The sequence below is a fragment of the Hippocampus bargibanti genome, linkage group LG16, assembly GCF_051943395.1.
Source record: "Hippocampus bargibanti isolate YZ-2025 linkage group LG16, ASM5194339v1, whole genome shotgun sequence".
In the NCBI taxonomy this organism is placed as follows: domain Eukaryota; kingdom Metazoa; phylum Chordata; class Actinopteri; order Syngnathiformes; family Syngnathidae; genus Hippocampus; species Hippocampus bargibanti.
Genome location: NC_142749.1, coordinates 13897636 through 13923979, shown reverse-complemented (window position 1 = coordinate 13923979; position 26344 = coordinate 13897636). Strand labels below are relative to the sequence as shown.

At 40.3% G+C, this 26344-nt stretch overlaps 1 protein-coding gene across 2 annotated transcripts in view; it reads right to left on the bottom strand.

Annotated features, from left to right (window-relative positions):
- The window catches only part of LOC148886570 (voltage-gated potassium channel subunit beta-3), a 33686-nt gene extending 13633 nt beyond the window's left edge, over positions 1–20053 (bottom strand). The window contains exon 1 of one of the 2 annotated variants that reach the window (XM_089016629.1): positions 19466–20053. In XM_089016629.1, coding sequence (XP_088872755.1) covers positions 19466–19767 — 302 coding nt within the window. In that variant the 5' untranslated portion in view covers positions 19768–20053. Of the gene's footprint in view, positions 1–12769; positions 14589–19465 lie in introns of those variants that run through there. The other variant, XM_089016630.1, reaches the window with a different exon arrangement.
- Between the last annotated feature and the right edge of the window lie 6291 nt (positions 20054–26344).

The window sequence follows — 26344 nt, the reverse complement described above, 5'->3', positions numbered from 1 at the left end:
GCCTATTTTAATTTTAGGGGGCATTTTGCCTTCAGTAAACCAGTAGTACTTTTACTTTGAAACCTGTTTAAGGTGTCATTTGTGTACAGGTTTTCTGGCCTAATCTGATTATCAATAAATCATTGATTTATTATTTATAACCAATTATTATTATTATTATTATTATTATTATTATTATTATTATTATTATTATTATTATTATTATTATTATTATTGGAACGATTCAAAATGGTCGCCCCCACAAAAATATTCGTCGTCTTGTAAATAAAGCCTATTTTAATTTTGGGGGGCATTTAGCGTTAATTAAACCGGCAGGACTTTTACTTTGAAACCTGATTAAAGTGTGCGTACGTCGTTTGCGTACAGGTGTTCTGACCGGATCTCATTATCAATACATAGGCTTAATACTGTGCCTCTAAAGTGTTTTTGAGAGTTTTTAAAGGCGTTTATGAATTAAATATATTATTATTATTAATCGAACAATTCAAAATGGTGTCCCCCACAAAAATGTTCATCGTCTTGTAAATAAAGCGCATTTTAATTTGGGTCACTTTTACTTTGAAACCTAAATTTCAAAGTAAAAACAGCTGTTTAAGGTGTGCGTACGTCGTTTGCGTACAGGTGTTCTGACCGAATCTGATTATCAGTAAACCAGCTTTATGCTGTGCCTGGAAAGTGTTCTTGAGGGTGTTGAAAGGAGCTGATAAATGAAATATATTATTCTTATTTTTAATGCGAACGATTGAAAATGCACACCCCCCCCCACCCCCAAAAAAATCGTCTTAAATTAAAGGACGATAACGTGAGTCAACGCGACGAGACATTCGGGGAAAATGGACGATTCCGAAGATTGGAGGACGAAGCTCGAAATACAACCAGGCTGTTTGTTTTACTAAGCGACGAGCAGCTCGATAAAGCAGCAAAGACGACCGGCTACGAACGCTAAACCGTTTTCCAAGAAGTGCTTGTTGGACTGCAGTCATAATATGTCCACAGCAACAAAAGAAGTTCATCAAATCCAGGTAAGACACTTATTTTAAAGTGATGATCATCTGTCATGAGTGCTTCACATCGTACTTTTAAATTCGAACGTGCTTTGATGCATTTGCTAAGCTAAATTTGTCTCCCCCCCCCCAAAAAAAAAAAAACAACAACAAAACACTGAAACATGCTTCGACTATCTAATTTTTTAGTGCATTGTCAGTTGGAATAAAAATAAATGTTGTGAGTAATGTTATATTATTATTAACATTGTGATATACTTATGGTAAGTAAAACATTGAAGTGTTCATGTTATTGAAAGCAAGTGAGAAAAGTTGCACACTTTGAGTAGTTTTTTGTCATTTCACACAATATGTTTTTACTCTATTCATCTATGTTGTTTATTTCTTTGTGTATTCTTTTTTAATTTAACTAATTGATTATACCAAATAGTCATCAAATGGTGAGTATATTTTTGCTTTTTTGCATGTTGCGGTGCTGATGATCATTTTGTGTTTGGGAGCCTTTTCCTGACAATCGTCATCTTTATTAAATTCATACATAGAGTTGTTTCGTCTGTAACCACAAGGGGACATAAGCCAGTGTCTTCTTGTGCTAGTCCCAAGCCCGGATAAATACAGAGGGTTGTGTCAGGAAGGGCAAACGACGTAAAAGCTTGGCCAAAACAAACATGTGAATCAAACCACTGAATATGGAGGACACTGATTCACTGTGGCGAAGGGAAAAGCTGAAAGGAAAAGATCTAACAATATACTATCTTCTGTAAACATCGTCATGTGCTTATTTTAATGAAATTGATCATCCTATTAGATTTCAAACATTTTGGCCCATCATCCCAACACAATATTTTCTGCTCTTCGTTTACCCCCCCAAGGGAAAAATAATTGCCCACCCCTCCCTTAGACATTAAGAGCACTCACGCTCATGCACGCTTGCATGAATGTGCAATTTTTATGAAGTAAATTGATGACTAGCTGATAGACCATCCATGTGTTTTTAAATGATGCCCTGTGGCTGCTGGGTTTGAAAGAAATCTACGGGGTGTCTTTAAAGTCTCGACACATACTGTTGGGCGGGGTTAAACACGTTTTGAAGAAAATACATTTTCAGCAGAATTTTGTTCAATTTTGAAGGTATAACAGCTTCAGTGTGTCTATAGGGTGTTCTAGTTTCATACTGTGATCTGATAGTTAGATACAATGTGAGATATTTTTTTGCAGAGGATAAAGAATATATGCCAACGAGTGTTGTTTCCAGGGTGCCATATTCTCTGTTGACATGCCTATGCCAGGATTTAGCTCATCACGTTGAAGTATTTTTGTGTTACGATGAAAATGCAATCTGTTACTACCTCGCATTTGCCGTTTCTATTTATGTCTGTTATTCTTGGCTCCTCTAAATGACGCAGCACAGTTTGAGGCAGAACTAATTTTTCCTGAGTTTCACCTAAGAGGGCATAAACAGTTCTGACCAAGATTCCTAAACAATTTGGCAAAGCGATGCTAATTTAATATGCACTTGCTAGCAATTCATTTATTCCGTATTTTCTTTTTGTTTGGCATTTCGTCTTTGCTGCTCACAGCCCAAATTTACAGTCTTCCCTTTTTCATATTTCCATTCATTTGTTGTATTTCTCACTTTGAGCCGTTCTTGTCAGTGTTGTACTTATCACCTCAGCTATTCTTAACGAAACGTGCGAAACGATAAAATTGTGTGACGTGACGATCCATTCAAACCGTCGTGAAAAGTAGGTCTGTCCTAATTGTAGTCATGATGCAAAATAATTAAATGGGGGTGGGAACGACTCTATCTCTCTCATCCAACTGTATTAGTGGTCATGACCCCCGCCTATTAAAATGCACGTAATGAAGTGGAGCGAGCTGCGGGTTATATGAAAGTAGTGAACCACTTTATGACGGTTGGAAAGGTCCCAAAAGACACGGTCATGGACAAAGACACATATAATTCCCAATGCGGGAATAATAATGATGGTTTTCAAGGGTTTTTATTTCACTTCAATACCATTAAGCGTTATTTCAAACAGTGGCGGACTGTCAAGGCCTGCAAAGCTTTCTCTGCTGGCCTAAAAATATCTTAATCATGGACTGATCGATGAAAAGGATTTCCTCAGCCGTCATCTGTACTTATTTGGACGTTTCGCGACTCATCCGAAGAGCTTCGTCAGTGAACTAAAGTTGTGCTGGGAACACTGGCCCTATATATGTCCCTAATGGAAAGAGGTGGCAGTGCCAGACCTCTGCTCTGATAGGTCCCTGCTCGAAGGTGGGGAGAGCAGTGGACTACCCCCTAAGAAGCTACTTCTTTTGTCCTGTCTCATTACCTCTAATGTCCTATGCCTGGCTCTGATTGCCCAATTAGCCCTGGTATCATCTAATTAGCACGGTGCTGCTTATGAGCTTATTAACATGCTTGTTAGCTAATTAGCATGAGTGCGATAAGGAGGTGATAATTAGCATGCTCATGTTAATTTGTACACTCATGCGGATTAGCACGCTCATGCGAATTAGCACACTCTTGCTAATTACTACACTCATGCTAATGAGCATGCTAAACATCAGAGTTTTCGAAAAAGTCAGAGTTTTCGTAAACGATGATTGGCTAGTCACTAGTGGTTAGCGAAAATTGCGCCGGTAACCAGCCGTAAGTGACAAGAGCATACTGGTAAGAGCTAGCATACTGTAGCGGTAGAGAGCTGCATAAGCAAATATGGCTATTATGTTGATTTAATAGCAGTTTTGTCAACTCGCAATGGCTGACGGAGAAGAAGAAATTGATTTGGTTGCAAATTTACTGTTGAATCAATTTTGAAGACAGACCTTTCACTAATAGATGAGAGCCTTTCAAAACTCTCAAGGTCACTTTACAGTCACAATAAATATAAAGTTTTTTTCTGTGGGTGAGCAGCGGCAGCCACACGCGTCAGCATTCACTCAATCCGGAATAACTCAAATAAATGAAAAGCTAGCTAGCTAGCTAGCTATTAGGTAGCTTATAGATAGATAGCTAGCCAGACAGCTAGCGAGCTAGCTAGCTAATAGATAACCAGCTAACCAGCTAGCTAGCTAATAGATAACTCATGCAAGTGTTTCCCAGCTACAACGTCCTCCCCTAACTCCCCCTCGCCGCTAGCGTCCCACGCTAATATTACAGGTCTTGCAGCTGGGGTCCTTGCTTTTTGAGGTCACTTGGCGATTCCCCCCACCATGAGTCGGCCCTTCCACGCTTTCGATTATCTGACGCAATGGCGCGATATGGATGTTAGCGCGCTTGTTTTGCACACACCCCGAAAATACCTTCAGAATCTGCAGCCCTGTATGATTTAGACTCTAAAGTTTAGAGTGCCTCGTCGTCTGCCGTGAGCGTGGAGGCACAGAAGGCTTTTGAAGCTTCGTTTTCTATACCTGGCTAGCATTCAAAAACAGCAGCCTTATTCCCTCTCAAATTTCAAAGGCGTATTTATTTTGGACTTTACGGGGATTGTGACGCATGCGTTTTAGTTTAGCGTTAGCCTAACAATGAGATGAGGTCGATTTGTAGGTTCCGTTCCACCTGCCAACTGCCTGTTCGTCCGGACAAAGAGCCATGAAGTGGAATATTTGACTGACTGCTTATTTTTTTTCTTGGCCGCCTCATAAATACTATACCTCATCGGTTTGGACGGCTCAAGGAATTTAACGTGATTGAATGCAGTTGTTCACGTGTTTGGACCCATTTGGGATGTCAGCTGATGCGTATTTGCGTGATGGAAAGCATATGAGCTAAGCTACTCACTGTCACAGTTATAAAATGGGAGACGAGGGGTAAAACGACAATACAAAAAAAAAAAGATGCTCATGTTTGACATTCTAGCCTCGCATCCGTTTTCTATACACTCTTGGTGGTAAGTGAGTCCCCCGACTACCTTTGGGCGAGAAGTGGGGGTACTTCCAGTGTTAGCTTGTCGTCTGTTTCGCTTGATATCCAGCTCCCGGCGGCCCCCAATAGGATAAGTGCTTCCAGAAAGTGGATGTTTTTTTTTTTTTCATGAATGACTCACTCCCTGCCACCGTTCGCTTTTTGTCCACATCAGCCACCATTTTATCGTTCACTCATTCACTGGCCATGTTTGGCATATGCAAATATGCCAAACCGATGGGGAACCGGTGATGAATGTCCTAAAGTTGAACTCTGCCTACCAACTGATGTGATTAAACAGGCACAAAATGGAACATTTTCTAGTTTATTACAAAAAAAAAATCTTATCGGGCGGCCCGGGAATCGAGTGGCTAGCACGCCGACTTCACGGTAAAGAGGTTACGAGCTCAAGACCCGGTCCGCAGGCCCACGTGGGTTTTCTCCGGGTCCTCCGGTTTCCTCCCTCATTCTAAAAACCTACGTGGCAGGCTGATTGAACACTCCAAATTGTCCAGAGGTGCGAGTGTGACCACGATTGGTTGTTTGTCTCTGTGAGCCCTGCGATTGGCTGGCAACCGATTCAGGGTGTCCCCCGCCTAGTGGCCTAAGGTAGCTGAGATAGGCTCCAGCGACCCCCGTGACCCGAATGAGGATTAAGCGGTCTAGAAAATGGATGGATGTATGGATGAATTTTCTTATTTTGGCAGAGTATGGAATGGATTACAAGCACTTCCATTCATTTTGATGGAGATGGATGATTTGACAATGAGAAATTAAACTAAAGCAAATGTTTTTATGGACAAACAAAAAAAGGAGCAAAATAATACAACCTAAAATCCATCCAAAGTTTTTTTTTGCCTACAAAAAAGTAAATAAATAAAATAACTGGAAAAATAAAGCATTTTTAACACCTAAAAACAAACAAACCGTCTCTAAAACTATGTCTGTGTAAGCTCGCAGTCATACAGGAGTGATCAATCGATGAAAAGGTTCCTACAGCCATCATCTGTACTTCTTTGAAGGTGTTGGATGTTTCGCTCTTCATCCAAAAGCTTCGTCAGCGAACTAAAATTTGCAGGTAGGTCTGGCACCGCCACCTCTGGACATTAGGGATACGATTATAGGGCCAGAGCTACCAGCAAATTTTAGTTCGATGACGAAGCTTCTCAGTTGAGGAGCGAAACGTCCAACATCTTCAAAGAAGTAGAGATGATGGCTGAAGAAACCTTTCCATCCACTTCTCTAATTGAATTTGAAAAGCAAAAGCCAGAACGAAATAGAAACTGACTATAAAGCCCTAGCCCCAAACCACTGTATTTTCCTTCGCTCAATAAATCCTTCCAAACACGACCAATACTCCGGCGCGGTCTACAGAAGCGCAATGAATGTCATTCAGTATTTCCGGCCACCAGATGAGGCGAACATATGGGCAAAAACTCAACACGGCTGTTGAGGTTGTGTGATTTGTTTATGTGCTGCTGAGGGTTTGAGGCACAGTTGAAGTGCACTCCGAGAGAGCGGAGGACTCAATGTCAACGCACTCACATCCCAATGCTAATTGACGCTAATGCACTGCCCGGTCGAACCGCAGCCGGCGGATCGAGTGCTCGACATTACGTCGAAGCTCGGAAAACATGTTCATTCCAACGCAATGTTGACTTTGGGAAATAGCGTTGCAGCGCGGTCTTCCAGCCCTGCCAACAAAAATAGAATATTGTACACAAAGGAGCATTTTGGGCAATCGATTGCCACTGCGGTTCCTCAAAAGAAATGACGACTCATCCCGCTGCTCCTGCAGCTCAGTCAACTTTTCATTTCTGATCGTAAAACCGTGCTGGAAATAATTCTGCTTGTTGTTTCTTCCCTTTTAACTCATTCACTGCCAGACGTGAAAAAAAATGTGTCCACTCCAGTGTCATTGTCACTCAAATTCACAGAAAATTGAGTTTTGGGACTATATAAACATTGTAGTCAGTGTAAGAAACCTTAGACTCTCTTCTTTCATCAGGAAAAAAAACGTTCCTTATTTCTATGGGTCTGGAGTTATCTGAGCTTGAAATGGGGGCGGCTGTCCAAAATACAATGCAATACATACATATAGGTTTATATAGCGCTTTAACAACAGCTGAATCTGGAACAAAGCGCTAACATGGAAAGAATGGAAATGCTGAGGTATATGGGTCTGGAGTTATCTGGGCTTGAAATGGGGGCGGCTGTACAAAATACAATGCAATACATACATATCGGTTTATATAGCGCTTTAACAACAGCTGAAACTGGTACAAAGCGCTAACATTAAAAGAAGGGAAATGCTAAGTATGGGTCTTGAGTTATCTGAGCTTGAAATGGGGGCGGCTATACAAAATACAATGCAAATCATAATATTGATTTCTACAGCGCTTTAACAATAGCAGAAGATGAAACAGCGCTAACATGGAAGAAAGAGAGATGTTGCCCCCTTGTGGAAGGGAAAAACATTGCCAGAGGTCTGACCAGCACTTTATCAGCACCCTCATAAAAAAAAATCAAGAATGGTGCTCCACATCATATTTTCTATTCTCAAATAACTTAGTGAATGGCAGTGAATGAGTTAAAAAAAAATCTACGCATCTATAAATATCCCGTCATCCAGTTCAGGTGGCGCTCGGCTGCAGTCGCGCCACGACACCGCCGGTGCTCTTTGCCAGAACGGTGCTCCTGCTCCAAGCGTTTCCTACGCATTTGCCGCTCGAGTGGACTTGACCCAGTCACGTCACAACCATTAATTTCTCCATCACAACAATAATTCATTCATATTCCATGCGCATATACATTTGCTATAAATGGACTTCGCTTCCTACTGCGTTTCTTCATGTGAGAGAGCGTGAGAGCTATTTTAAGCCATTTTTCAGTATTATTTTTTTGTCCACGGTCTTCATATGATGTGTGCGACTGGCTATTCGATTGCTAATTTATGGCTCACGTTCGTACGCTTTCAGATTTTACAAGTCTAAAGGTGAACGCTGTATACATTTTGGGATTATACTGATTGTGTTGGGTGATAACTCAACGTTATTCTTTCACTTTACGATGCAATTAAACAGCTTTTTAAGAATCTCATATCAAGGCAATTTGGGAGGAAAACTAGCAACGTGAAAAGTATCCACTGTCGATTTCGCATCTTGTGGACGAGCGTTTTTTGATGAGCAAAATACGGTTCGTTTTGAGTAGATTCTGTTTTGTCAGAGTGGAATTTCTCATTTGTCGTGAAACCATAGTGAAGGTGAAGCATTACATCGTACGGAAAGCTGTCAGGTTTTAACAAAATGTGGTTTTGTGGTCTTCATGTTTTTGTATTTAACACAAAGCCACGGTTCAACTGCGAATGTGTACAGTATCTTGACCAAAAATAGCGTCGCTGGAATGGCTTTCAAAACCAATGTTTTCATTGTGGCCCAGGAAGGATTGCGGCTCGCTAATTCTGCCTAGCAACAAATGACGATCCCAAACGTTTCTTTTCTCGTCTTTTCTTTCACGCGATTGATTTAGTTCAATTTAGTTAGTGATTTAGTTGTTGAGTTTAGTTCTCGAATGAATCATTCATGATTTGAGTTGTCTAAAATCTTCCGAAAGACCTCTACTAAACTATCAACTTCTTACCCAGCCGGGAAACGAGCTAACTAGCATAGCTAGCATCCGTTCATTTATGCTAATACAAAAAAAGTGACATTCTTATGGTTGTCTTATGTCTTCATTTCATTTACCAAAAAAAAAAAAAACGTGAATATTTTACTTTCATTTTAATATTTGTCATGAAACCACAGTGAATGTTAAGCATAAGTAGCATAGCTAGCATCTGTTCATTTATGCTGATACAAGAAAAGTGACTCATTTTATAAGAAATAAACATTTATATGATTGTTCTGTCTTCATTTCATTCACAAAAAAAACATTCATAGTTTCTTTTCATTTGACATTCGTCATGAAACCAGAGTGAACGTTAAGCATAACTAGCTTAGCTAGCATCCGTTCATTTATGCTAATACAAGAAAAGTGACTCATTTTTTGAGAAATAAACATTCTTACGGTTGTCTTATGTCTTCATTTTATCCACAAAAATAGTTCATTTTCATTTTACATTTACTTATGTATAAAATAACACATTTTAGAGCTTGACTTGCAACACACGATCTTTTCAGTCACTACTATCCCGGCGTCACACTCCGCCCAGACATGATTAATCAACCAACTCGACAAAGTTCCAGTAGATAGATCGCATGCAGTAGCTGTTACTGTCACCGAGGGTGCCACTCAGGTTAATGATGTGGCCCGTCGGGATTTAGCCAACACGAGCAAAACAGCAGGACCGACAGGTGCCATCTGCAAGGTGCGACTCGTTCCACATCTGCCTCACCGAGTCCCCCCCGTCTGCCGCGCAAAGTCGACGACGCGAAAGCGACAGCGGTTGAGCTTAGTTTTTTTTTGTCGCTCAAGCAATAAAAATGCACCACACGGACTACCGGCCGGCGTAGCCCTGATAAGCGGCAGCGACGCTCGGGGTGTTAGCGATTAAACTAAAGGCTACGCCGAGGGTGTTGCCATGGGCAACTGGAGGTGGCCATATTGCGCCGGCGACTAGTGACACTTTCTCGGGAATAGCGCAATGGCAAGATGAATCCAAGAAGTGTGTGTGTGTGTGTTTTCATTGTGTGCCTCGCTCCTCTCTGAAAAGCTCATAGATGGAAAGCAAATGAACCGAAAAAAAGCGGTCCAATCAACTCGATTAGCAAAGGAGACAAACCATGATGAGATCTCCATCCGAGTTATTGGATTCTTTGTGTCTAAACCTCAACAAGCTCAGCTCCAAAAAGAAGATGATGTTGCTCTGTTTTCATACATCATGACTCAGACCTGATGTTGTGTGCTGCAATGATTTCTTTTGTCTCTCTCGCTCTCTCCCCGCATCCACACAAAAAGCTTTTTTAAAGCCTCCAAGATAGGCATGATGGGATATTTTGGGGGGAAAAAAACTATTACCGTATTTTCTGGAATATCAGGCACACCTTCAACGAATGACATTTAAAAACCTTAGCCATACATAAGGCTCACTGCATTATAAGGGACACCGTCAATGAATGACATGTTAAAACCATTTTCCATACATAAGGCGCACCGGGTTAGGAGGCGCATAGTCAGCTTTTCACTCGTTTAGGTGCGCCTTATAGTGCAGAAAATACGGTACTTTGAAGAGGATAGCAACAGTCATCTGTGGTGACAAAATACATAAATAAAATAAATAAATACATGTTTTATTATGAATTTGGAAAAAGTCCAGATGGGACTGAAATAATTTCGGTTTTGGTCTTTCTGTCTCTCTCTTTTATTATTATTATTATTATTATTATTATTATTATTATTATTATTATTCACATTATATTTTTTAATGTTTATTTTATTATTATTATCTCATCTCATTTTCCGTACCGCTTATTCCTCATTATTATTTTTATATTTCTTTAATGTTTATTTAATTATTTTATTATTTTTATGTTTATTTTATTATTATTATTATTTTATTACTATTGTTTCTATTGTTACTGTTATTATTATTGTTACTGTTATTATTATTATTATTGTTACTGTTGATATTATTATAATAATTGTTACTGTTATTATTATTTTATTATAATTTTATTATACTTTTATTATTATTTTATTACTATTGTTACTGTTATTATTATTATTGTTACTGTTATTATTGTTACTGTTATTATTATTAATATTGTTATTATTATTATTATTATTATTATTATTGCCAGGTATTGCTATTGATGAGAAGGTTTCTTCAGCCGTCATCTGTACAAAAGTGAAGGTTTCGGACGTTTCGCCTCCTAACCAATTAGGGATATATAAATGGGGCCGATACGACCAGTCAGACTTTAGTTCGCTGACGAAGTCTCTTGGATAGGAGGCGAAACGTCCGAAACCTTCACTTTTGTACAGATGACGGCTGAAGAAACCTTCTCATCGATGGACCACTCCTGTACGATTGAGAGCTTACACAGACAGGTATTGCTATTATTATTATTTTCTCAACACGTACATTGCAACTCAAATGCAGCGGGGGGGGAGGACGGGGGGACGTGGTGTCTAGCTAAATGCACATGTAGACAACCTGAACAATATGTTCCGCCATGTTGACTGGCGACCTCCATATCACCTTCCGGCGTCCCTCTTGCATAAAGATGAGACGAAAGTAACCGTTTTCCACCCAATCTGTCCACATTAAAAAGCACTCCCGCTTTGCGGAGGGCTTTCCAAAGTAACAGGTGTTGTGCCGGTACCGTAGCCTTTCACCCTTCAGGCTTTCGTAATCGCAGTCGATCGGAAGGGAAGACATGATTCAACGGATCAATAAAAGGCAAAAGGAACAACACGCATCCTCCAAGTCATTCGGTACAGCGGAAATGACAAGGACAGAAGTGGGCCAGAAATTGGTATTTGGGCTTCAGCGAATGAATATATTTGTATTCTGAAAATGTAATCAAATAATCAAGTATATATTAAAAAAAGACTGTAAAATGAATGAAGGGTTTGCAAACAACACTTATATTATGTCCCTTATGTATTACATATAAAAATATTTCATTTTCATACAAACTTTAGCAAGCATTATGTAAATTGACATGTTTATGTTAGCTTTCGCTAGCCACATGAAATGATAGGACGGGCCAGATTTAGTCCTGGGACCTTAGATTTGACACCTCTGTATTATTATTATTATTATTGTTATTATTATTATTATTATCATCATTATTGGTGTCTTTGATTAGCTATGAAATGTGATTTGTTTGATGTGTTTAATAATCAATATATACATTTATATGTTTATATATTTATATATTGATAGATTGATATATTGATATATTTGCATATGGGTAGATTTAGTTATTTAGATATTTATATTTAAATCAATATGCATTGTATTGTTTATATTCTCATTGTTTCCTCTCTCAGCTTCTCAGTGTAAAAACAACCACCTCTATATTATTATTATTATTATTATTATTATTATTATTATTATTATTAATAGTGACCTTGATTAGCTATGAAATGTGATTTAAACATTGAGTTGTGTTTAAGAATCAATACATGTATATTTATTTATTTATATTTTATTGATATTGCTCTTATATTTATATGTACAGTAAAGTCTCGTTATATCGATATTGGATATATCGATAGTCCCGGTTATATCGATACTATGTCTATGCACGCACGGAGAAAATTACATGCAAACAGGGTCGGATATATCGATAGTCCCGGTTATATCGATATTTTTTCGGACTCCCTTGAATATCGATATAACGAGACTTTACTGTATTTATATGTATTTATATAATGTATTGTTCAGATTGTCATACTTTCCTCCCTCAGTTTCACAGTGTAAAAGCAATCAGTTCATTCTTGACAGATGATCAAGAATCTATGACTTTTTAGTATTATTGCATGTGTTCAATTGTATCTACCTGTATTTTCCAAAGGTAACAACAACGCCCTATTAGCCGCTAAATGATTAGCTTGGTAATTTCCCCATTGTATGTTAGCATTCGGGTAGTAATAGCGCGCCCCCCCCCCCAAAAAAAAAAACATCTTATGAACGTTTAAGTCAACTGCTGCCGTTTAGAGCTTGCAGCGGGTCAAAAGCCAAATCAATCACCAAATAAATAACCGTTGTCAATCGAAATTGCTGCGCGTGACTCAATTTGTTGAATTCCCCAAAGGTCAAAAGGGCACGGCGATCCGATCGAAGCAGTGTTTCACCCACGTGTATGTCTTCCTCCTCCTCCTCCTCCACCTGTAGCCCACTCACCTGTACTTCATACTCGTATGCCGCCCGATGGCCTCCTTCATGTGCGCGTGACCCTGAGAGGTCTGACGCGACCCTGGACCCTCCCTGGTCTTGACCGACCCTTGGGAGCTGTAGTTGCCATTTCGCTCTTGTCCTCCACCAACTCCGCCTCCCGTTCCTCCGCCACCACCTCCTCCCGGCGGCGGTGCGGTGCGAAGGCCACAAAGTCGGTCCTCGCTGCGACTTTTTAGGTTATGCTCCGTGCAGGCGAAGGACACCTGCATCCTGACCCCCTTTTAATTTGACCTTATGAACCTTTTGGCTTTGCAAAGTGGAATCACTGACCTTTCCGGTTTAATGATTTTATCTGAGAGGGGGGTGGAGGCAAAAGTCCAAAGTCCAGCTTCTTAACATGACACGTGCAGAGCGGCCGCGGTGGGATTTCTTTCGGGAGATCTTAGCAAAGGGGTCCAAAAACATGAACGCGGTGTCGCTAGCGGCGTTTGTGTCTCGTCTTCAGCCGAGGTGACTTGTTCCCGCCTTGGGCCGAAAAGCTCGCCGGCGTTCCGCCACAATGACATCGTCGAAGTAGAGCATTTTTTTCCCCCTCCTTTCCTTCCTGTCTTCTTTTTTTTGTCGCAAGGTGGGAAAAAAAACACGAGCTGACATCAAACATTCAGAGCATCCTCCTTCTCGTCATCCTCATCACGCTGGCGTTGAATAGTTTGATGCAATAAAAATGAAAAAAAAAAAAAAAAAAAGGCGGGAAGGAGGAAAGCGACATGAAATCCCACGGTGGTATTTTGTTGAAATTACCTTTTTTTTTTTTTTTTTTTTGTTCAGCGTGCCGAGTGGTTAACATGCCGGCGGCAGCTGCACGAGCCGTGCGCGGCTCTCCCGCTTCTTCTCGGTCTGGCGCGGTACGAAACGGAGCGATACGCAAGCGACATTGTGGAGATGCAAAATCAGCTTGACGAAAAGCTCACAGCCGCCGTTCTTACAGCATCATTTGCACTTTAGATGGACTATTTTTATTTTTCTTCTTGCGCGTCTTGCGTTTTCCAGAAGCTGCCCAAAATGTTCAGGAGACACGGCGCAACCGCTCTCTGTCTCTCACTCTCTCTCTCTGCCTCTCTCTCTGCCTCTCTCTCTTTCTCACCCTGTCTTTCTGTCTCTCTCTCTCTCTCTCTCTCTCTCTCTCTCTCTCTCTCTCTCTCTCTCTCTCTCTCTCTCTCTCTCTCTCTCTCTCTCTCTCTCTCTCTCTCTCTCTCTCTCTCTCTCTCTCTCTCTCTCTCTCCTTGTCTCTCTCTCCCTGTCTATCCCTGTCTGTCTCTGTTTCCCTGTCTCTGTCTCCCTGTCTGTCTCTGTCTTTCTGTCTCTCTCTCTCTCTCTCTCTCTCTCTCTCTCTCTCTCTCTCTCTCTCTCTCTCTCTCTCTCTCTCTCTCTCTCTCTCTCTCTCTCCTTGTCTCTATGTGTCTGTCTCTCTCCCTCTCTATGTCTCTCTCTCCCTGTCTATCCCTGTCTCTCTCTCCATGTCTGTCTCTATTTCCCTGTCTGTCTCCCTGTCTGTCTCTCTATGTCTGTCTTTCTCTCCCTGTCTCTCTCTCTCTCCCCGTCTCTCTCATTCCATGTCTCTCTCTGTCTCTCTCAGTCTCTGTTTCTCTCTGTCTGTCTCTCTCTGTGTGTCTCTCTGTCTCTGTCTCCGTCTATCTCTCCCTGTCTCTCTCTCGCTTTCTCTCCCTCTGCCTCTCTCTGTGTCTCTCTTTCTCTGTCTCTCTGTTTGTCTGTCTCACTTTGTTTCTGTCTCTCTCTCTCTGTCTCTGTCTCTCTCTCTCTCTCTCTCTCTCTCTCTCTCTCTCTCTCTCTCTCTCTCTCTCTCTCTCTCTCTCTCTCTCTCTCTCTCTCTCTCTCTCTCTCTCTCTCTCTCTGTCTGTCTCTTTCTCTCTCACTCTGTCTCTGGCTCTCCCTCTCTGTCTCCCTCTCTCTTTGTCTCTCTCTCTCTCTCTCTCTCTCTCTCTCTCTCTCTCTCTCTCTCTCTCTCTCTCTCTCTCTCTCTCTCTCTCTCTCTCTCTCTCTCTCTCTCTCTCTCTCTCTCTCTCTCTCTCTCTCTCACTCTGTCTCTGGCTCTCCCTCTCTGTCTCCCTCTCTCTTTGTCTCTCTCTTTGTCTCTCGCTCTCTCTCTCTCTCTCTCTCTCTCTCTCTCTCTCTCTCTCTCTCTCTCTCTCTCTCTCTTGTCTCTCTCTTTGTCTCTCTCTCTCTCTCTCTCTCTCTCTGTCTCTCTGTCTCTCTCTCTCTCTCTCTCTCTCTCTCTCTCTCTCTCTCTCTCTCTCTCTCTGTCTCTCTCTCTCTCTCTCCCCCATTCTATCTTTGCACAACCCCCTCTCTCCCATTCATCACACGGATGAACAAATTTCCCCACATCATGCGTGTGTGCCGCTTATGCAATGTCGCCTCGTGGCTGATTTGCAACTAATTTACAACCGCATATCGCATATAACGCACATAACCCTCACCACCATCCCCCACCCCCTCCCTCCCACGGTTTCCATGTAAAGGCATGTCTGCAGCTCTGCACCTCATCCACCACACCCCATTCATCTAAATGAGCAAGCGTCACAATTCTACTGCAACATCTGGAGCGTTGAGAGCCAGATGCCCATTGGACTCAGTGATGCTACATCATCACAGCACACCGTCGCATTAAAAATGATGAGTCATGTTCCAGCCACAAGGAAAAAAATACAAAAAAAAAACATCCCCAGCGACAAATAAAATTGCATGCATTGATCATTTTTTACTAGTTTGCTTAAAAGGTGAAAACGGAGGCTCGCTCGGGAGCCTTTTTGCAGGTCTCTGGGCAGCGGGGTGAAACTTTTGTGAAGCTGGTGACTTTCCACTCAGATGAAAACTGCACGTTTTTGACCAACAAAATAAAAGGAGTGTCAATTAAAAAAAATATTAGGTGAAAATTCACAAGGGAGCTCCTTGCAGTCACTTGTCCTTTGTGAAACTTTGAAAAGGAAGAAGGTGGTATCGATGCAAAATGATAGTTAAGATATGACTACTGTATTTCCTTGACGCAACCACGTCGATGCTGCCGATGATTTAAAATCTGGTTATCTGTAAAATGATTCAAGTGCACATCTGTACAACAGGGTCGTGCAGAGATAATGTCGCCCCCTGGCGATCGTCTGCTCTGATTAAAAAAACTATTGTGCTGCGGATTAGATTGACATGCAAGGGGGACATGTTTGAAAACACCAGTCCAAAGCAGATAATTATGCAAAGTAAACTAGAAATTTGGGGTGGTGGTTCATAAAGTTTTGATCCCAATATACCCCCTCCCCCTAAAAATGACTCAAAATTCCGCTAGAGTAAATCATTATGAAATACGTACCAATGCATTCTATTTCTAAAAAGAATCTATCTATCTAGCTATCTAGCAAGCTGTCTAGCTAGCTATCTAGCGAGCTAAATGGATGGATAAATAAATAAATAAATAAATTTGAAATGTGCTGATAAATAAAATTTCTTATTGTTATTCTTATTATTATTCTTCTTCTTCTTCTTCTTATTATTATTATTATTATTATTATTATTATTATGCTAATTAAATATATATTTAGCTAGCTATATAGCTATCTATTTAGGTAGCGAGCAAGATAGCTAGCATAATAATAATGATAATACATTTTATTTATAAGCGCCTTTCAAAATCTATGTATGTATCTATTTATTTCCTTATTTACTTATTCATAGAAAGTATACCACTATGCTGACTTTCCACATTAACATAAAAAATTGACTCTGATAATGATTCAAAAGCACGGTCTTGCATAAAGGGACATGGTGCAAGTTAAATATAAATGAAATGCAAATGTATTCTGCAGTCATATTTAAAATTAATCATAAAATAAAAAAGATCCCAAAATAGCTTCAATGAGCCCTTCAAAGTGAGATGGAAGCGAGTCAGTGAGGCAAACAAGAGCCTGTCCAACCATGTGTCACTGATCCCCCCCCCCACCACCACCACTACCCCACTAGGATGAAACCCAAATATCAAGCCCCACCTCCTGCCTTGGTGATGCTGACCCTGTCAAACTGGAGACCATCTCTGGGGAAGGGGGAGGTGGGGTTATATGGCGGAGCAAGCTCGATCTCCCCCCCCCCCAAAAAAAATGTCAAGGCATTTCTATTCAGCTTTGAAATATCATCAAACGCTTGACAGTTCTTTCTGGGTCAGTGCGGCAAATGGGATGTCTGCAACCTTTCGTTCCGTCGCCACTGAATCATGCAGCATTCGTGCAGCGTTAGTCATGGAAAATTAAGCAATAATTGAAAAATATATCTAAATGATCATCAACCATAGTATTTCTAATTTTGTTTTTCAGTATTTCAAACCCATTTTTATGTCATAGGATTCGTTGATGATGTGCAAAGCTCGTCCAATTCATGAGGTCGACGTGCAGGAAGTAAAAATGGCTTCACCGCATCAGACTGCGAGGCATTTTCAAATGTTTAAAAATATATTTTTGTCTTTGTGATATTACGGTAACTCATTCACTGCCATACACAAATGTATTCGGGAATTGAAAATATGGTGTAGAACGCCATTCCCGAATTTGTTCGTGTCTTCTTTTTTCATGCTTGGGTGCCGATAAAGCACTGGACATGGCCTCTTGCAATGTTTTTTTATTTTCCACAAGGGGCAGCATTTCCCTTTTTAATAATACCACGTTAGAACTTTGTTCCAGCTGTTGTTAAAGCGCTATATAAACCAATATGTATGTATCGCATTATATTTTGGACAGCCACCCTCATTTCAAGCTCATATAACTACAGATCCATAGAATGTAGGAATTAACACTTTTTTCTGATGAAAGAAGAAAGTCTAAGATTTCTTATGCTGCATTTGATGTTGATATAGTCCTAAAACTCAATATCCTGTGGGTCTTGGAATTTGAGTGATAATGACAAAAACCCTGGCACTGGAGTAGACACATTTTTGCACATATCTGGCAGTGAATTACTTACTTGTTTTTTTGTTCTTCTTTGTGAGTTAATTCACAAAGTTTAAGTCAGTCAACATGGACTCTTTTGTGACTTTGTCGTGAGATATTTTTTTTGGGACAAAAAAAACTAAATCACATATAAAAAGTGTCTTCCGGTAAAATATATTTATGAATAAATATTGAAATGAAATGAATACTTCTATGAGGTTGTCACATACCTGTCAACGTATATGTTTTCCCCGTATTTTATACGTTTTTTTTTTTTTCATCATTTTGAATTGTGTATGCCGTACAACAACTCTTCTTCTGTGGTTACCGAGTCTTTGTCGATGAAGCATGATATGCGCATGCGCCTCACATTGTTTTCCTTTGATTTTGTATTTCCGTATCCGTATTTGAAGTCCGGCATTTATGTTGCAAATTACCTTTGTTTTTTTTTTCGATCTCTGTTTTTATTCTTGCTATAAGTAAATAATTACGTGTCGGGTTGTGTTTGTAAGGTTTATTATCGCTTAATAAGGGGAATTGCAATCATTAATAAGGGGGAGCAAAAATCATACTCGATCATATGTCTATATTTTTTATCGCTGCTTATGAAAGCATAACGTGAGCACGCGCGGTAAACTGCATTTCCGCTTGTGTTAATGGTTTTTTAATCATTTCCAATAATGTACGCCGTACTACAACTTTTATACGGGAATTGTAATCATTTATAAGGGCAGCTATTAGCCAAGGTTGACAGGTATGTTGTCAATTCCCCAAAAAAACGGTACACAAAATAAAAAAATAATGACAAATATGCAAGTTACAATAAGAACATGAAATAAAAAGCCACTACAGTGAGACCTCAACTTACAAACACCTTATCTTACAAACTTTTCGTCTTACAAACGTCAAATTTATGAAAATTAAACCTTATAATAAGCACTATCTTCATAATACATACCCACCACGGCTGGCGGAGTGATCTTCGGCGGAAGCACACGACCGAATAGCACCAGAGGTTAAGTTATCAACAGTCCTTATGGAAGGTGACTCTCCTTCCATAAGCCATCAACGACCATTAAAAAGGTAAATAAAACTTTATTTTACTGCAGTTTATTTATTTAATTATAGTCCTCATGTAATGCGCCTCTCTTTCCAAACAGCAATTCCGTTTGACCTTCGACCTCCAACGCCATTCCATCAAGCCATCAATGACCATCACAAATGTAAATAAAGTGACTTTATGATACAATGTAATGTATTTCTTTCATTACAATACAATAGCACATTTATTATACATAGAATAAGGTATGTTGTGTGTAGTTTTAAGACTTATTTAGTTGAAAAGTATATTTTATGGAAACTCGGGAACGGATTATTCCCATTTTAATGGTTTCCTATGGGAATTTGTTTTTTGAGATACACACTTTTCGCCTTACACACTCTGTCTGGGAACCAATTAAGTTTGTAAGTTGAGGTCTCACTATATTGTCCTTGTCACTGCTTATACGGATGAAACAGGAACTCCCTCGCTTTTGTTGTCAAAAAGAGATTAGATGAATAAATAACACTAAAATAAATGAAAATATGCCCTATAAATAGCAGTCAGGTAACTTGAAATAATCTTTTTCATGGAATTATTATTATATTATTTTTTTTGCTGACATTTTGTGATTGAAAAAAAAAAAAAAAAAAACAGTTTTGGTGCCGTTCTCCTCACCTGTACGACATGGCCGAGCGCTCCGCCTCGCAATCGGCCAACGACAGGCCACATTCCCTAAGATAGAGCTCCAGTCGCCGCCGTTCCACCAGCCTGTGCGCCGCCGCCAAAATCTGAGACGCCAGAGCTTCAGACTCGGTCTTCTGATCCTGGCCGGTTTTACTGCTCCGTGCTCCTCCGGCCTTGTTGGCGATACTCCCCGAGGAGGAGGACGCTTTGGGTTTCTTACTGATCCCATAGAGGTCCTCCACTGAGTACTTCCCTCCTTTGCCTCCTCCGGTGCCCCCTCGACTTGCGAACATCGTAATCCCGAGTCGGAACGCTGGAGTAAATGAGTTTTTAGCTCATTTATGTCGCCGACTTTCCGGCTCCAAAAAAATCAGCTTCCCAATAAGGCGTTTTTACCTTTTGACGGCGATTCGAGGATGTCTGTCGTTGGAATATCAGCAAAGAAGTACTTGCGGGCCACGCAAAACATCAAAAAGTGCCAGATTTCTCCTTTGTGGCGTCGTCGACTAAAATAAAACAAAGAACACACCTGTCAATAGCAAACAATGCCTCGCTAGCGCTGATGTGTCTTTGAATTAAACACACACAAAAAAAAAACCCACAACGGATGAGAATAAAAAGCACTCTGCATCTTTCTCTCTTGATCTCCCAAAGGAGGGACACTGGGGGATTTGTGCTCCAAACCCCACCGGCTTACATTTGTTCAGATTACCCGGCAGATGAAGTATAACTCGGCTCTTGAAAGCGTCGCGTAATCTGGAAGAGGCCGGCCTTGATGCAGATCAACGCTTTGACCTTTGCCGTAGGAGACGCTTTTGTGAAAATGGGACAGTTAATGAGTTGCTATCTGGTAAAAAAAAATATATATATATATATATATATATATATATATATATATATATATATATATATATATATATATATATATATATATATATATATATATATATATATGTGTGTGTGTATATATGTGTATATATATATATATGTGTGTGTGTATATAAATGTGTCTGTATATATATATATGTATATATGTGTATATATATGTATATATGTATATATACAGTAAAGTCTCGTTATATCGATATTCAAGGGAGTCCGAAAAATATCGATATAACCGGGACTATCGATATATCCGACCCTGTTTGCATGTAATTTTCTCCGTGCGTGCATAGAAATAGTATCGATATAACCGGGACTATCGATATATCCGATATCGATATAACGAGACTTTACTGTATATGTATATATGTATATATGTATGTATGTATGTATATATATATATATATATATATATATATATACTTCTTTCTTTCCTTTCCTCTTCCTTTCATAACTTTGCTGCTGTGAAATGTAAATGTCTCCAATCCAAGTTAAGTATCGTTTCACCCTGTCAGGTTGGTTTCATCTTGTCATGTTTTGTTTGTTTAAGGTTTTGTTTGCTACTTTGGACTTTTTTTCTGATGACCTTTTTTTGAAGATTTTGTTCCTGCTGACTTTACTGAATACAATTTGTCCAATACACCTTCTGAGCTGAAGCTTCATGAGGCTTTATTTGTTCCACTAACCGGACAACATGCTAAATAGCCCATTGTAGCAATCGCTGAATTTGCCCACTATGCAGATTCATCCTTTTTTTTTTTAGAAGGAAAAAAAAGTGTCTCGATTATCGTAAAATAGTATCGTGAGTGATGCTTGACGAGGAACGACTTCAAAATCGAATAACAGCGATTACTTTGCCGTCGTGACATTCCATTTATCAAAATGGGGACTGTGCGAATGAGTTGGAACCTTGGAACCGCTGTACAAATAAAATTCCAGAGAAATGACAAAAAGCTGTAGCGCAAAAAAAAGTGCCTTTGCTGCATCGCTGCTGAATTTTGAGAGCCTTGCAGAACGAAGGCCGTTTACTGCATGATAGTTTGTCATAAAGATGGAAATGGTTTGCTTTAATTGGCCATTAGTTGTTGTTGCTTTTATAGTATTAATCGAAGCATTTCCTGTGCAGGTCAAAGGTCAGACAGGTTTGACAAAACAGATATCCGTGAGCTCCGATAAGCTAACGAAACACATACGTGATGCCCGAAAAGTCACATTGACGATGTCGGCATCCATTCATGCTCTCGTTTTCTCACAGGAGTGTGTACCCTCGGCATCCCGCTCACTCCTGAGCCACATCTGCGTCTGCCTCTTTGCTGCAGTGTCTTTTGAAAGAACAGATCATCTGGGGATTAAGCCGCTATAAGCGCTCTTGAGGTTGACTGCAGATGAGGGGTCGGCTGGTTGGATCGCGGGGGCGGGGTGGTATAGGGGTGGGGGGGGGGGGCTATTCTTGATCCTCCCTGCTTAAAAGTCGTGGGATTTGTATGCCGCATGGCATGGAGTGAATGCTGCATTGCTCAAATATACTATAGATGTCTGGTGTTGCGTCACAATGTACGGAGATCTGTCTTGGAATTGTTGACTTTTGTTTTTAGTCATCTGTTGTGTAACTTGAATGAAAAAAAAAACATTTCAAAGCTATTTTTCTTTCACCTTGCACCTCCGATACAGGAGAATATTTTGTCACATTTGTCTGTGTAGGCTCTCAGTCATTCAGGAGTGGTCCATCGATGGAAAGGTCAGCTGTCATCTGTACTTCTTTGAAGGTGTCGGACGTTTCGCTCCTCATCCGAAAAGCTTCGTCAGCGATCTAAAAATTTGCTGGCCCCATATATATATATATATATATGTCTGTGTGTGTATATGTGTGTATATATATGTGTATACATGTTCTTAATGCCCAGAGGTGGCGGTGCCAGACCACTGCTTTGATAGGTCTTCTATGGTGCTTACAACAGACTTCTTAGATCGTTACCACGCAAGCTCAGTCATGCTTATGAGGTGATACCAGTGCAAATGGGGCAATTAGGGCCAATCATAGTACATAATCCGTCAGGACAAAAGAAGTAGTCAGATTAGTTTCAGGGAATAGAGTACTGCTCCCGCAACCTTGCGGGGACCTATCAGAGCAGAGGTCTGCCACCGCCACCTCCGTCCAGAGTTACCAGCACAACTTTAGTTTGCTGACGAAGCTCTTCGGATGAGGAGCGAAATGCCCGACACATTCAAAGGCGCTTAGAAATTATTATTATTATTATTTTATTATATTTTATTATATTATTTTAATAATAATAATAATTATTGTTGTTGTTGTTATTGTTATTATTATTGTTATTATTATGATAATGAAGCACAGATGACGGATGAAGAAACCTTTTCACGATAATTTGGTTCGCTTGTAGCTTCATAATTTCTTCGAAAATACCGTTAGCTTAACGCGCAAGTCGTAGCAGCCTAAAGGAGCATAAAAATGAATAGTGAGAGTGTTTCAAAATATTCTGCTGGGCAAAATAACCCAAATATTCTCGTAGATGGTTGATGGTTTGAAACTCATCGATTTTGTCACGTTGTGCCTATCGTCGTCAATCTAGAGAAACTGATTATAGATGCCTTATTTAACCAACATTCACTTCACCCGCCACTTTTATCACATTTATTTTAAATTTACGATGACTCATTTCCAAACATCTACCTCAATGTATGTTTTTTTAACATTTTTAGAAGAAATCCAACAAGCTTTAATAATTCAAAGCTGTGTGAGCGAACCTACGGCCCACAAGAGCATTTGATCTGCTCCATTTCGCAGTTGATAATGCCTCAGAGGGACTGTTTGAATGCTATAACCCCCCCCCCCAAACATTAGACCCACAAAAGCTCATGATATACTGTCATATTTGTGATTGTTTTTTTTTTGCTCGTGCATTTTGTATGGCGCTCAAAGGCTCATTGTAAAAAAGTCAAATAGAAAATAGGAAAATGATTCCCCAGACAATGCTGGTGAAATTACAAATAGAAAGAATAGCCCAAATGTGGCACCACAAACACTGAATTACTCACTGTGACTTAATTTAAATAAAAAAATGTTGAATTTTATACTGTATCGTCAGGTGGTAGACATTAAAATCATATTTTAAGTCACTGGATGCAGATAAAATTTCGCCTCAAGCACAACGTCTCTGTGTCATGTCATCGTTTGGTCGCTAGAGGGTGGCATTGCGGCGCTGCTGCCCAAGATGGAGGCAACATGCTGGTCAATGGGCAGTCCTGAAATCTAAAATACTGCATGGAGACCGATTTTTATGGCCAATATTTTCTCCATATAATTGATATTTACACTACATGTCAATGTATCACACTTTATTGTGACAAAAAAGTCAAAACTGAGATCATACGTGACCAAAATACGGTTTTGTTTCATGTCATCTATAACAACATAGTTCCCCAACCTTTATTAAGCCAAGGCACATATTTCATATTTAACTCATTCAGTTAAATATGAACGATGTGCAAAAATGTGTCCACTCCAGTGCCAGGGTTTTTGTCATTTTTACTCAAGATGCATGACCCACAGAATATTTAGTTTTAGGACTACATAAAGATTCAATTCAGCGTTAGAAACCTTAGACTCCTCCATCATACATCATACAGTGATACCTTGGTTCCCAGAAAGTGTGTATAAGGCGAAAATTGTGTATTCCAAACATTAATGTCCCATAGGAAACCATTAAAATGAGAATAATCCGTTCCCAGGTCCCCATAAAACATAAATTCCTACTACATAAGCCTTAAAACTACACAAAATATACATTTTTTATGTATAATAAATATGCTATGGTATTGTAATTAAAGAAATAAACAGTACTGTATAATAATAAAGTCATTTTATTTACCTTTGATGGTCGTTGATGGCTTGATGGAATGGAGTGGGAGGATGTGGGAGGGAGAGTCACATTCCAAAAGGACTGTAGGAAGGAGGATTAGCCTATCTTTCATAAATACATAAAAGTTTTCCAAATATTCGGCACACCACATTATACGACGCTGCAGTAGAGTCTGGGGTTAGGCACTACTTCTTCTACAGGGGGAATTCTTCATGGAGTGGGGGGCTGCTGACAGTCGTTGCGAAACCCGTTGCGGCTCAATCTTCATGTATGAAGTGCACCTGCTTATAAGGCGCAGCGTCATCTTTTGAAGAAAATCAAGGCTTTTGAGTGAGCTGTATACACCGGAAAATATGTTAATTCTTAAATTCTATGGGTCTGAAGTTATCTGAGTTTGAAATGGGGGCGGCTGTACAAAATATGATACATATTGATTGATATAGCGTTTTAACGACAGATTAAGCTGTAACAAAGCACTAATATGGACAAAAGGCAAATGCTGACCCTTTTGGAAGTGAAAAAATAAACATTGCCAGAGGTCTGACCAGCGCTTTATCGGCACCCCAGCAAGAAAAACCAAAACCCAAACAAATTCGGGAATGGCGCTCCACGTCACACTTTTCAAGTCTTGAAATGAAATCGGAAATGGCAGCCAATGAGTTACCCCCCCCCCCCCCCCCCCCCCCCGCAAAAAAAAGCAAAATATGGATGCCGTGGTCAACCTTCTGCCATCTTGTTTTGATGCCTACACTATATCACTGTAATTCAAATTTAAATGTACTCTAAAGTGTATTGTGGTACTTTAACAAAAATTCTGGTATTTCATTCACCCAATTGTTGTCTGTGTTAATGTGCTTAATGTTGCCACTTTGTATAATCTTTGCCATTTTCAACCCTAACTAGCAAATTTTCTCCTCATCATCCACCTGAACATACTCAAATGGCTATCATTAATGAACCCGTTTCGCTCAATGCCTACTTCTTGTTATCAGATTATTACCGCCCGTTTCATTTCACTATCGAATTACTTTAACCACTTTGCAATTTGATCACTTTTCCCAGATTACAGTTACACTTTCTGCAAACACGCAATGCTGCCCCCTGTCCCTCTTCGTCTCATATTGCATCCAGATGTCGGCTCAAATTACAACCATGTGCTAAGGATTTTAAATGGGGCACACACACACACACACACACACACACACACACACACACACACACACACACACACACACACACACACACACACACTCGGTCTCGCCCCCCGAGTGCCCCGCAGATTGACACAATATGCGGCAAACGCACACGGTCAGGAATAGACGTGAGTGGCCATGTTTTTAGAGTATAATTCAACAGTTATGATAGGCCGTCATTCATCCAAAATGAGCTGACACAGTACGGGGGGCATTGGAGGGTCTAAGTCGGGGGGGGGGGGAGTTTTTATTATGCACCCTAAAGGCAGACTTGATGGGAAAAGAAATGTTTTGTGTGGCAACTTTAGCTTGTCTTTGTGGTCATCCAGGATTAAAAAAAGGCCTTTTGAAGCCATTTTAGGTGCACGCTGATGGGGGTTGTGAAAACGGACCGATGATGATGATGATGATGATCGGTGTGAACGTGCTCGAGGTTACGACTTTTAGTCTTAGGGGGACGGCGAGGTGACCTCGGGTGACCTCGCACGTGCAGGCGAGGCCTCCGCGAAAAAAGGTTAAAAACCGCCAATCCTACTTTAGGTTAGAGTTCAAGATGGAAATCCATCATGGCGACCAGGAACATGCTTCTGGATAGGGACGCACGATTTCACGCACAATAATATTCCATTTCATTTCTAAGCGCCTTTCAAAACTCTCAAGGTCACTTTACAGTCACAGCATCAGTTTTTCTGTGGGTGAGCAGCGGCAGCCACACGCGCCAGCGTCAACTCAACCTGGAAGTAGATAGAAAGCTCGCTAATATATAACTAATAGCTAGCAAGCTAGCTAGATAGCTAATATATACCCAGCTAGACAGATAACAAATAGATAGCTAGCTAGGTAGCTAGCTAGATACCTTATAGGTCGCTAGCTAGCTAGCTAGAGTTGCTGCCATTGGCTGCTATTGGCTGCCA